This window comes from Panthera uncia, chromosome A2, assembly GCF_023721935.1.
Source record: "Panthera uncia isolate 11264 chromosome A2, Puncia_PCG_1.0, whole genome shotgun sequence".
In the NCBI taxonomy this organism is placed as follows: Eukaryota; Metazoa; Chordata; class Mammalia; order Carnivora; family Felidae; genus Panthera; species Panthera uncia.
In genome coordinates this window covers 111259783-111273562 of record NC_064816.1, presented here as the reverse complement: position 1 = coordinate 111273562, position 13780 = coordinate 111259783, and the positions used below count along the sequence as shown (strand labels likewise).

Sequence of the window (13780 nt, the reverse complement as noted above, 5' to 3'; positions counted from 1 at the left end):
CTAATTAGAAAGATCTATTTCACCAAGATAAACCATTACCTGTGATGGTAATAAATCATGAGATTTTTTTTTTAAGTTACTCTGAGAATTATTTGTTTTATCTTATCATATCCTTTTACACCAAGAAAAATATTTTATAAAACATATACATTTAAGAAAATATTTTAGGGGCGCCTGGGTGGCTCAGTCGGTTAAGCAGTCGACTTCGGCTCAGGTCATGATCTCGCAGTCCGTGAGTTCTAGCCCCGCGTCGGGCTCTGTGCTGACAGCTCAGAGCCTGGAGCCTGCTTCAGATTCTGTGTCTCCCTCTCTCTGACCCTCCCCCGTTCATCCTCTGTCTCTCTCTGTCTCAAAAATAAATAAACGTTAAAAAAAAAAAAAAGAAAATATTTTAACTCCAGTAAAGCAGATACAGGAAAAAAACAGTAAAGGAAAGCCTACAGAGATGCTTTTACACAGCCTGTAATGTGTAACTGCCATCAAACAGCCATTCAGAATCTCATCTCCACAAATCCCCTTAAAATCTCCCTCAAGTTCAGTTTAAAAAAATCAAATAGCTAAACACAAAGAAAATTCATCACATTTAACCAAAGCATGAAAAAGCAGTAAGCCAATCTTCATTAACAATCTGCAAATCAACTAAGCAAAAGATAAAGAGAACTTCTTTTGAGTAGATCAAATGTTCTTTTCCTACTCAATCTTAATAGAATGAACTTTTAAAGTTACTTAGCAAGAACCAAACGTGACGATTAAGAACTGAGACACAAAGAGCCCACTGGTCAGCAAAAATCATTCACAAATTATGTAATCTATCCTAGGACAATGTGCAGTGATTATATGACAACTTAAATTCAGAAGGATATTCCTGAATCTAACCTGGATTTTTTTTAAGCAATTCACTCCTTTGTGTTCACTAGGTAAAAAAAAAAAAAAAAAAAAATGTTTTAATCAATTTATAAGTTCATTTGAACCAGATCTTCAGATCTTATTACTACTATGTATAAGGAATGAAGGGCTAAATAAAAGCATCAAATTTTGGAACCAAAATAATTGTCACTCGGGGCAAAAAAAACCCGAAACACTTGCTCCTGCCTTTTCATCACTGATGATTTTCAGTACTTTGCATCTGTACCAACATTTATCTTCAGAAAATAATCCACCATAAATCTATAAAGAGAAAAAGAAAGTAAAATTATTTGGCACTTTAATGATTCAAAGTATGCTACATAGATCAGAATGGTTAGCATTTATTAAGCACTTACTAAATGGCAATAAGATACTCTGGTTTCTCTTCAGATCGCATAAATCTTTCGCCTTTTACTAAATGGCAATAAGCACCTTATATATAATAACTTATTTTATTCTCACAATAACTGTAAAAGGCAGATACTTTCTGTTCACCATTATATCCCCAAACTCATAAGCTACAATTCAAAGTCAGGCAATCTGATTTCAGAGTCCATAATTCAATTTTGCTTCTCAAAAAAAAAAAAAAAAAAAAAAGACATAAAAAACAAAATTCAAAAAAAAGCATACGCATCAAAGACTTAAAATCATGCTATTTTAATGTCTGAAGACAAAACTGGTACAATTAATTGTTCTTAAAATATAAAGATGCCAAGTACATACCATAAATCTCAACCATGTGGGATCCATACATCCTACCAGCCAAGAAAGATTTTTACACTTTTTACTTTATATGTAAGGACTCTAGTGTTATTAAATGGATAAAATTAAATTAGATAATATTCTTAATACTGAATTTTATTTTAAATTTATATTTTAATTTAATTATGTCAAATATAAAAACAAAGGAGGGGCGCCTGGGTGGCTCAGTCGGTTGAGCATCTGACTTCAGCTCAGGTCATGATCTCGCGTTCGTGAGTTTGAGCCCCACGTCAGGCTCTGTGCTACCAGCTCAGAGCCTGAAGCCTGCTTCTTATTCTGTGTCTCCCTCTCTCTCTGCACCTCCCTTGCTCACTCACACTATCTCTCTCACTTGCTCACTCTCAAAAATAGACATTTAAAAAAATTATAAAAAAGAACAAAGGAAAATTTACATACTTTATGTCAATTTTTCAATCTTAGTACTACTGACATTTTCAAACAGGATAATTCCTTGGCAGGAAGATGGGGCAGGGGCTCATTCCCATCCTGTGCACTGTAGGATAGTTAGCAGCATCCTCCTTAGCCTCCACCTACAATGCCAAGAAGCACCCTCTCCGGTGTGGCAACCAAAAATGTCTCGAGACACTGCCAAATTATCACCTGGGGGTGAGGGTGGGGGATACAAAATCACCCTAGGTTGATAATGACTTTCTTTTTTTCTTTTTTTTTAGCTTATTCGAAATCAAGAGAAAGACAGCGAGAGAGCACACATGAGCGGGGGAGAGGCAGAGAGAGAGGGAGAGAAAGAATCCCAAACAGCCTCCATGCTGTCAGTGCAGAGCCCAACATGGGCTTCATTCAATGAACCATGAGATTGTGACCTGAGCAAAAACCAAGAGTGGGATGCTCAACCGACTGAGCCACACAGCCATTTTAAATCATTCATTTTAATCATACATTCTCAACAGGGTAAATACTATTCTCAAGGAAGTGAAAACTCGTTTGGAAGAGAGGGGTGTCTTCAATATTACAATTGTTTGTAGCCCTCTAAAGTTCAAACCTATCTGACAGCATAAACAGATAAATAGTGTATCTATGGTGTTAATATGTCTTGAGGTGAGGAGACTCATTAGAGAAAAAATACCTTAAAAGGGCATATGAAAGGTTGGAACACTGCCTTAAGTGAAGTGTAAAATTAATTTTAAGAGTGCCTGGGTGGCTCAGTCAGTTAAGCATCCGACTTTGGCTCAGGTCATGATTGTGCAGTTCGTGAGTTCAAGCCCTGCATTGGGCTCTCTGCTGTCAACACAAAGCCCACTTCGTGAGACAGGTCCTCTGTCTCCCTCTCTCTCTGCCCCTCCCCTGCTCAGGCATGCTTACTCTCTCACTCTCTCTCAAAAATAAACATTTAAATAAAAAATATTAATTTTAAGTGTATCACTCTGAAGTAAGACAAATTCACAGATTTTGAAGCAAAGATATATACAGTATGAAATACAAAAGTCCTCAACTTCCCAAAGCAACAAAGTACAAATCAATTCAGAAACACAATGGATATCTAACAAAGCAAATATTACAAAGGATAGGTATGAAATTAGCACTTAACTCTGGTTCCCTCAGCTAACATTCAAAAACTGGAGAGCAACAGAGAGCACAAATGGCAGGGTACATTCTCCCAACCATCTTACTTCATTTTTCAGCAAGCAAAAAGGTTTAGTAGCAAAAATAGCTCCTATCCAATTTCAAACTCTGCAAAAGGTCACATTAACCTTTAGTTAAGACTTTGTAATAATATGCTAATATAATTAAAAATTCAATATTAAGTAAGTGACACAAATGGAGCATCACTGCAACCCAGTGTACATAGAGGTGGGGATACTTGTATCCAAGAATAGAGCTGGGACCCAACAAAGCTGAGGAATCTGAAGTTTTTGACTCTGTTAGTGTGAATAATCACAAAAACCAGCACAAATACAACTCTATCTTGAGGAAATTTCAACACTTTCATAACTTTCAAACACTATCATAACTACACATGCACTCCCATTGTGCCAGGTACCAATCTTCTCCTCTCACAGCTCCACTATTTATAGCCCATGACCCAGCTACAGGATGAAAGGCAGATACTCATTCACTTCGGAAAATTTACAAAGTATAATCCATTCATAAGTAACCAGAGTGGCTGAGTAATCATTTATAATAGGAAATCTATTATTGAAACTAGTTTGAGTATTTTGTAAAGCAAGTAATTTATTTTGCATTCAACAGAGGAAAAGTGGGTATATTTTAATTTATAACACTAGTAAACACAGTCCTAGGCTACAAGGATGCTTAAAAAAACCCTAGAATTTCACAAATTCTAGTTAACCATTCTAATGTTCAGCTCCAACCTACATTCCTTCCTTCTAATCTCTTCTTTTTACACATTTTTATATATGCCATCGGGGTTGTAATTATTTTAAAATAAAAGTAATAGAGGCACATTATTAAAAGACAATCAAAGCACATCAAAAAAAGTAAGACTTCCTTACCAACACTCTTCAACATACACCTCCTAAAAATAATTTTACACTTACACTAATTTTACATATATGCTAGGATATGTTTATTTACACAAATGTGCTCATTTTACATCCACTATTTTATACACCTAATTCCATATTAAACTATAGAGATCTTAAATAAGAGATCTTATTTACAAACAGAGCTTAGAGTTGGGTGAGGCAAACAAGGCACCCATGGCCAAAATTTAAAGAGGCACTCACTCTGAGGTGTACGTTAGAGTGCCTCCTTAAATTTTAATTTAAATGTAAGTGCCTCCTTAAAATTTCCATTTACTTTACCATAGTATCAGCGTCTGAAATAACGAAGTATTCCAAAATAAGGATCTACCACAATTCATTAATTATTCCAGTATCAGATTAACATCTAAGGGGGTGGGCTCTCTGAGTTTGAATACTTAATCCATTATAAACTAGTGGGTGACTTTCATAAAGTTATCATAGCCATGCTTCAATTTTCAAAAACACATAAAATAACAGCATCTGCTTCATAGGGATGCTATGAGGACTAAATGAGCTAATACGTGTAAAGTGCTTAGAACACTGTTTCAAAAGGATAAGATTCAATAAATGCCAGCTACCATTATTATTACTACTACTACTAGTAGATATTTAGTTAATCTCCATTTTACCTATTACAAATAATACTGCAATTAATCATAAAACACCTTTCTTTGTGTACTTATAAAAATGTCCAAAGGGTAAATTTTTGACAGAGAAATTGATATATCCAAGAATATAAGCATTTATTATTTCAAAAACACTCATTTACAATCACCTGGAATTTTTGAAAACAAAAATTCCAGTACAACTCAATAAAGAAAGGATGACTGTTTTGATAAGTGATACTGGCATAACTGGATAACCATATGGGAAAAAAAATAAATTTGACTCCTACTTCACATCATAACCAAAATTTTCCTGGAGGTAAACCACAGCCCCAAATGCAAAAGATAAAAGCTTGAGGGGTTGGGAGGAAACATAGAATATATTCATGACCTTGGGTTAAGTAAAGGGGTCTTAGATAGGAAACAAAAAGTATATACCAAAAAAAAAAAAATTATAAATTAGACTACAAATGACATAAAGAAAGTGAGTAGGGAAGACACAGATAAGGAGTAGATACTAACAATACACATGTAAGACAAAGGACTCATATCCAAATTATGTAATGAATATATATAGAACTTCCTACATATCAATTAAAACAACCTTGAAAATGGGGAAAAGATGTAAAAAGGCACTTCACAAAAGAGGATATTCAAAAGGCTAATAAAACTATGAAAATAGTGGGGCGCCTGGGTGGCTCAGTTGGTTAAGCATCCGACTCTTGATTTCAGTTCAGGTCATGACCTCAGGGTCAGCTGTAAGATAGAGTCCCACATCAGGCTCTGTGCTGGGCATAGGGGCCTGCTTGAGATTCATTCTCTCTCTCCCTCTGCCACACCCCTATGTGCACTTTCTCTCTCAAAAAAAAAAAAGAAAAAAAAAAACCTATGAAAAACTACAACTATGAAAATATGGTGAAGCTCTGTACTCAGGAAAATAAAATCAGAACACCACACTACACCCACCAAATGGCTAAAATTTAAAAGAATGACAATGCAAAGGATTGATGAGGACAATGAGGAACTAGAATCCTCATACTTTGCTGGTAAGAATAAAAACTGGTTCAATACTTTCACCAAACTGTGGCCAGTACCTACCAAAGTGAAACATGCCTACCCCATGACTTAGCAATTCTACTCCTAGGTATGCAGTGAAAATAAAAAAGTTAATACATCCAACAAAAAACTGTGTAAGTATTTCATAGTAGCATTAATTCACAGTAGCCAAAAACTGCAAACAATCCAAACGGCCATCAAAGGAGAACAAACATATCAACTGTGGTGTATTTACAAGTGGTGTATATACAAGTACTGCATAGCTTGAAAAAGAACAACTACCAATACCAATACACACAATAATATGGAAGAATCTCAGAAATTCTGCTGAATGAAAGAAGCTAGACATACACAAAAGAGTACACACTGTATGATTTAAGAACAGATAAGTGAATTTTCAGTGACAGAAATCAGAATAATTACTTCTTGTTAGAAGGACTACTGATGAAGAATTGACTGAGAAAGGGTCTGCAGGAATTTTCCAGGAAGAGGGAACCATATCTTGATCTGAGTGATTACTATATCTTGATCTGCGTAAAAATTCTTTAAGCTGTACAGCTATGACTTGTGTGCATTACTGTATGTAAATTATACCTCAATTTTTAAAAAAAAAGAAAAAAAATCATCAAAATTTTCTCCATAAAGATAACTTTTACAGATTTTTTTTCCAATCAGTGTCGAAGACAAGGATTGTGTTTTGTTCACCATTGTATACTCAAAGCTTACCACCGTAAGAGCACACAGTCCATAGTATTTTTGAAAGAATAAATTTATTATGACTATAGTTTATATCACTTCTAAAAAGTTGCCTCTCTTTTTCAAATACATCAAAACTTCCAACAATTATAAAATCTAAGACATAAGAAAGCCATCAGGAGAGGGAATAATTATACCCGAGAATATGGCTCACCTTCTTTGGATCAAGATTCCCAAAAACTGAATTGGCATGGGGACAAACTTCAGACAGTGAGCAACCAATCTTCATAATATCCTTATTTCTACTGATACTCTAGAAGGAAGAATAGCTATAGTGTAAAATTCAATAAATTATTTGACAGTGCTATACAACTGAGAGTTCTACTAAGCATTACTTAAAAGATTTTGGAGCATTCAAGGTGCACCTACATGGCTCAGTTGGCTAAGCGTTGGGACTCTTGATTTCAGCTCAGGGCATGATCTCTCGGTTCAGGACATCAAGCCCCACGCTAACAGCACAGATGCTGCTTGGAATTCTCACTCCCTCTCTCTCTGCCCCTCCCTCACTCATGCACTGTCTCAAAACATAATAAATAAACATTAAAAAAAGATTCTGGAGCATTAGAGATTAAATCAAATTCTTACAGTAACATTTTTTCATAATTCAAATGAGTTCTTTATTAAGAAGTGGTACTACGCTTTAGAAAATCTTTACTTTGCAGTGAGTTCAAATTACTTGGAATTCAAACTAAGAAAGCAAAAACTATTAAATCCTAAAATGTAATATAAACAATTGTGTCTGGATTTTACTATACATCTAATGGTTCAAAATGGATAGCATATTTTGGTCAAATGATGAGTCTTCTCATATATTTGTTGTTGGATAAAACAGATGTAAAAAAAAAGTTAAATGTATATAATCCTCTATACACAAATACTGCATCTAGTTAGTAAATTCATTTGTCATGGGTATGGGCTAACAATTTTGAAGTGTATACTAGGATCGAACAAATAAGTAAATATACCACAGACAATGATAGCAGGAAAGAAGTTACAAAAAAAAGAAAGAAGGCTAAAATGAACCTGCACTGTCAGATTAGAATTGGAAGATATTCATATGAACTCATAGTATGTATGTGTATATATACACATTTGTGTGCATATACATGCATATATAAAAGATACAAAAATATAGATATGTACATGTGTACATTTTTATACACATATTTTTTCCAGCTCTGTCTGCTGACAGGGCCTAAAAGCAATGACACTCCATCAGCAAAAAGCACAACTAGTGCCCAGATCTTGATATCTAAACACCATTCTCCAATAAAAGGAACCAGGGTTCTGGAGAATAGTGGATTCCAGGATGAAGATAGGGAAAAAGATGATCCTGGAATTTTTGGTCATGCCAGAAAGTAAAGAAATGCTCAAAAAATAAATGGGGATATGTTTTAAAAGGCACAACAGCCTATGTGAATAATCTCCTGATGCCCAAAGCTGCAACAATGTAAACAACAAAATAAGTAGTGATAGTGCTGTATTATAGCCCATGGAATAAATAACCATGAGTCCATATTAACCTAAATAATTGAGTAAATGATTGGAGAAGATACAGCGCTTCCTCACAGAAGAATTCCAATTAATACATGCAGAAAGCATACGAAAAATTTAAAAAATCATCATTAGACAATGACTACAGTAATAAATAATAAAAATTTGTGGGTGAAAAGTTGAAGAGAAATACAACTAGACAATCTTAATGTATCTCCCTCTAAAACATTTATTTATTTATTTATTTTCAGGGGGGGAGAGAGAGAGAGAGGGAGGGAGGGAGAGGGAGGAGGGCACAAGTGGGGGAGGGGCAGAGCGGGGGGGGGGGGGGAGAGAGAATCTCAAGCAGGCTCCACACTGTCAGTGCAGAGCCCAATACAGTGCTCAAACTCATAAACCATAAGATCATGATCTGAGCCAAAGCTAGACGCTTAACTGACTGAGCCACCCAGGCACCCCTAAAACACTTATTAATTACAAAAGGAAAAACAGTAACTTTAAAGTGAAGAAACCCAGCAGATAGCACCTTAACCAAGTGGATAAAGGTTAACATTATCAATAATGATTTATCAATATCATGAATCCCCAAGATAATGCACTAGAAAGGACAAAGTATCATTTCTGTAGTATTACAGCCAATCTATTTATGAAAAACCATCAAACAAATCTAAACTAAGAGATGTTGTATAAAATAAGTGACCAGTACTCATCAAAACTTTAAACTGAGAAATAGTCTATAAGTGACCAGTACTCATCAAAAATGTCAAAATCAGTAAAGACAAGGATAAATAAAAGAACAAACCAAAGTTAGAAGAAACTAAAAAAACATGACAACTAAATACAATGAGGGATCCTAGACTAGAAAAAAAGATGGGAGCACCTGGGTAGCTCAGTTGGTTAGGCATCCGATTCTTGATTTTGGCTCAGGTCATGATCTCACAAGGTTCGTGAGATCCAGCCCTGAGTGAAGCTCCTTGCTCACAGTGCAGAGCCTGCTTGGGATTCTCTCTCTTCCTCTCTCTCTCTGCCCCTCTCCCACTCACGCATGCATGCGCTCACACTCTCTCAAAATAAATAAAACATTTTTTTTAATTTAAAATGGAATTTAAAAAAAAAGACAATGAAAAAACTGTTGAAAGTTGAATACAGGCTGCAGCTAATTATCTGGCTTTGTTTAACTGTATTATGGTTATGTAAAATGTTAGCAGTACTGGAAGCTACATGAAGGGTATAAAGAAAGACTCTGTACTAATTTTATGACCTTCCCATAAATCTAAAGTTATTTCAAAATAAATAATTAAATGTACATATATGTTAATATATCAACAAAATATTTTGTAGCTATATGACTAAAATAAGGAAATATCTTTCTTTCAAAAAAAGGTGAAAGCCACTTAGGATTCCTTCAGCTGCTACTCATTCCACTTGGCCTACCAAAAATTCTCATATAAGTGGCCTATATGGCAGAAATCCATGGAGTCAGAAAAACAAAGAGTATAGGTGAGAAGAACTTCATCTTGATCAGCCTCCACATATTTGTGAATATTTATTCTTTATTTATATCCCATTCCAACTCCAGTCAAATTTTATAATTTGCTTCTTGAAATAATCATTCAATTCATATGAATGCCATTAGTAGCTTTAACTCTTAATCTTTTCATACATTTATGACATGTTTCATAACTTCTTAAAATGTTTAAATTTCTACAAGGCCTCCACTTCATGGTTGATATCAGAGGTTGGCAAATTTTGGCCTCCACGACTTGCTTTGGTAAATAAAGTTTTAATGGATCACAGCCACATCTATGTACTGTCTTCGTAAGCCTTTGCACTACAACAGCAGAGCTGACAGAGTTGAATAGTTACTATAGACTATATGGCCCACTATCCTTAAAAATATTTACAATCTAATCTTTTACAGGAATAGTTTGCTGACTCCTGGTTTAAATAATAACTCCAAATTCGGGTGCCTGGTTGGCTCAATCGGTTAAGCATCCGACTTCAGCTCAGGTCATGATCTCACAGTTCGTGGGTTCAAGCTCCACATCAGGCTCTCCATTGTCAGTGTGGAGCCTGCTTCGGATCCTCTGTCTCCCTCTCTCTGCCCCCCCTTGTTGGTTCTCTCTCTCAAAATAAATAAATAAATTTTAAAAATTAAAAAATAATAACTCCAAATTCAATCAACAGCTTCACAAAAAGGTCAGCTGAAATCAAAGTCTACAGCTGCACTGATCAATAGGCAATACCCTCCTGAAATGTAGCTAGTCTGATTTGAGATAGAGTATACTGTAAATCTAAAATACACATCAGGGGCGCCTGGGTGGCACAGTCGGTTAAGCGTCCGACTTCAGCCAGGTCACGATCTCACGGTCCGCGTCGGGCTCTGGGCTGATGGCTTGGAGCCTGGAGCCTGTTTCCGATTCTGTGTCTCCCTCTCTCACTGCCCCTCCCCCGTTCATGCTCTGTCTCTCTCTGTCCCAAAAATAAATAAAAAACGTTGAAAAAAAAATTAAAAAAAATAAATAAATAAAATACACATCAGATCTCAAAATTTAATATGAAAAGGAAAATAAAATACTTATAAATATATCTGTGTTGAAATATTTTGGATATATTGAGTATATTAAAATTTATTTCACCCTTTCTTTTTAGGTTTTCATGAGTCTGCTAAATTTTAAATTACTTATGTGGCTCACACATTTCTACTGGACAGTGCTGGTCTAGAAAATCTTATTTAAGCTATGAGCTTAAACATATCTATCATCTAATCTGGGACATTGTTGAGTGACACAGTTGCTATTAATACAGAGACAACATGCATAAAACATTTGGGTAGAATATATTTGCATAAGCAGAAAATATTTGCATAAGCAGAAATACAAATTTACCACAAGTTTTCTATGAATACCACCCTTCCACAGTGTTTTCTATATAGATATAAGAACAGTGGTTAATCGAATTCTTCTACAACTTTTCTTCTCGTAAATTCTATTTCCCATATTGCCAATTCACTCCACCACCACAAAAGAGTTCTCATACTGCAGTTCTTACAGAAAAATGCCATACCTTTCCCTCCCATATTATGGGTAGTTCGCAAAATTAAAAACTAGTGAGTAATTGTGTAATTAGAGGAATTCACCTTTTTGAATTCTAGAACACAAGCATTTTGGTACTTTGCTTTATATTTAAACCTAAGGAAACTTATCTGACTTGAAGTCCATAGAAAACTATAAATGTTCCACTAGTGCTTCCAACTTCATGATGAAAAAGAGATTATATGTCAAATTCAAAGTTAAAGTATTAAAAAAAATTACATTAAAAAGTTAATATCTTTCAAGAAACAATCTTATAAAAGACCCCTAGATGGGGCTATAACTTCACAAATACAAGTTTCTTAGTGCATTCAGTAATTTATGCAGCCTAGATTGTTGGTGTTAAATTGAGTGTAATTCTGAAACCACAACTATAATCTTGCTGCTTTCTTTCTTTTTTAACTCAGTGCATTATAAGCATACTACTCATAACTCAGGTAGTAAGTCCCAGCTGTAACCAGTGCGCTTCCAAAAATGGCTTGTGTTAAATGTTCAATAATTAGGCACTGAGAATGACAAGGATATCTATATTCTGGGGTTTTTGTTTTTGTTTTTGTTTCTGTTGAGCAGGACCTGGGTGGGTGGAGGAAAGGGATGGGGAAAGAAATCAACCAGGCTATTTACCTGGGCCCAAAATGTTACCGCATCTTCCACATGACTTCCAACCACATCTTCAACTAAAACCAAATCAAAATGCAAAGAAAATTAGAAATTAATCAAGATTATCTAGCTCTTATATCCAAAAATAATTTTTAGTGTCAGTACCTTTATTGTAATGTGTATCTTCATCCATCTGGGCAATTCCTGAAAAACTGAAACAATTCAATACCTTAAATTAAGTTCTAATAATCTGTCCATTCACAGTAAGTCAAGAAAGCCTAAACTATATAATGTTCAAATTCCTGCAAGTATGTTTTGTTCCTAAATAAAGTTATCAAAATCCAACCTCTATATCAAACATGACCTGAGAGATTTTCTCCAATAATTCTTGTCTTGAGTATACTGTACTCTGCAATTTCATCTACAATCTCCATCTTTTGAAATTATCTCTTTTAGCCAAGATTTTACAAATTTACACTGAAGTAGATATCTAGACACATTCTAGTCAGTTACATAAATCAATACTTCAGAACAATATGCATATTCTTTCAAAAAAATTGATGCCCTCCCAAAAGGAAAGGACTTCTACAATTCAAACAAAAAGAAACACTACAAATATATAGAGACCAAACGCTTCAGACTGGTAATCAATTTTATTTAAAAGATACAGTGATTTCTATTTTTGAAGAGATATTTCAATTAAAGACTGCAAAATCAAATCAAATTTTGCCTATTACTTCAAAACTAATTTTCATTATATATATAATTTTCATTATATTTCATATTATACGTTCTAACTCCAAAATATTTCAAAATAAATGTCTACTCGTTTATAACTTTATCATTAATATACTAGAATACTGCCCTTTACATAAATGTTAGTTCTTGGAAGGAAACAGAAAACAGACTTTTTAAGAGCTTTAAAAGTTACCGAAGAACTGTGTTACACCAGAGTTTCAAATGCTCCCTCAAGTACTTACAGAAAGAGAAAAATTGTCCCAGGTTAAAAAAAAAAAAAGTCAAAAATTTTAAACTTTTATTCTTCTGGTTTTTGTTATACCTTATATAGTTTTTTCACATACATTAAGCTGCATGAAAAGGTGTTCAAAATACGTATCCTACCTCCACTACTGGTCAAAAATACTTTTTTATTTAATAGAGCAAAAAGTCGTAAAACCAAGATGAAATGTTGAGAGAGACTGTATTTCTCTGTAAGCCATTGGCTTAGATTTAGTAAAACTGAAAATATCTGGAAATGCCGAGAAGCTGTATGGTTCATCATAAAATCTGATTTTAAAAGGGGTCAAAAAGACTTTCCCGCGATGATTATGAAGAAACCGACGCTGTACCCGCTTCCAGCAAAAGTGGATTACCAGATGGCACTTCCAAATCTCCAATTCGTGGCAAAACTCGGAATAAGTGAGTCCAGGTTGCCCCTTGACACCTATTTTCTGAGGGATTTTGAAGTTTAAATGGCACAGAATTTGCGGGAAAAGAGAATTCCACCCCACAACAGGCCTGCAAATCCCCATCTCCACCGAGACTACGTAGGCCCAAGTTATTTGTAAACAGGTTTCGCCTCGCAGCCCTGCACTCAAAACCGGGGGTGCCCGGCACCCTCAGAAATAGGTGGGCGGCTCCAAGGCGAAGGAAGGCCGGGAAATGGGCCTTACCCCATACTCGGGAGCCCTAAACGGCAAGCAGAGGTGAAAAGACGGTCCTTGCGGCGGCTACAACCGCACCTACCAAAAAGACTACCACTGACCTCACACTTTCCACCACAGAAGCTCCAGAAAAGTGCCCCTGACCCCACATGCTGGGCCCTCAGCCCTCCACCGCCCGCCACCGCGGCTTGCCGTCAGCCCGCCGTCGCGCACGTGCAGAGAGACTTACCACGCGTGCCTAGGTCGCTCAGGCCCCGCACTGCGCTTGCGCCCACGTTGCTGCGCCATCACCCTGGCTTTTCGGGAGCCGCTGCTTGGTTCACGTGGCCGCCAAAGCCTGG

The 13780-nt window shown here is 35.7% G+C and overlaps 1 protein-coding gene across 2 annotated transcripts in view; it reads right to left on the bottom strand.

Annotated features, from left to right (window-relative positions):
- The window catches only part of STK31 (serine/threonine kinase 31), a 76270-nt gene extending 62490 nt beyond the window's left edge, over positions 1-13780 (bottom strand). The window contains exons 1-5 of one of the 2 annotated variants that reach the window (XM_049642923.1): positions 13669-13780; positions 11941-11987; positions 11800-11852; positions 6744-6842; positions 1093-1167 (exon numbers count right to left, since the gene is read on the bottom strand). In XM_049642923.1, the coding sequence (XP_049498880.1) occupies positions 1093-1167; positions 6744-6842; positions 11800-11852; positions 11941-11987; positions 13669-13727 (333 nt within the window). In that variant the 5' untranslated portion in view covers positions 13728-13780. The other variant, XM_049642925.1, reaches the window with a different exon arrangement.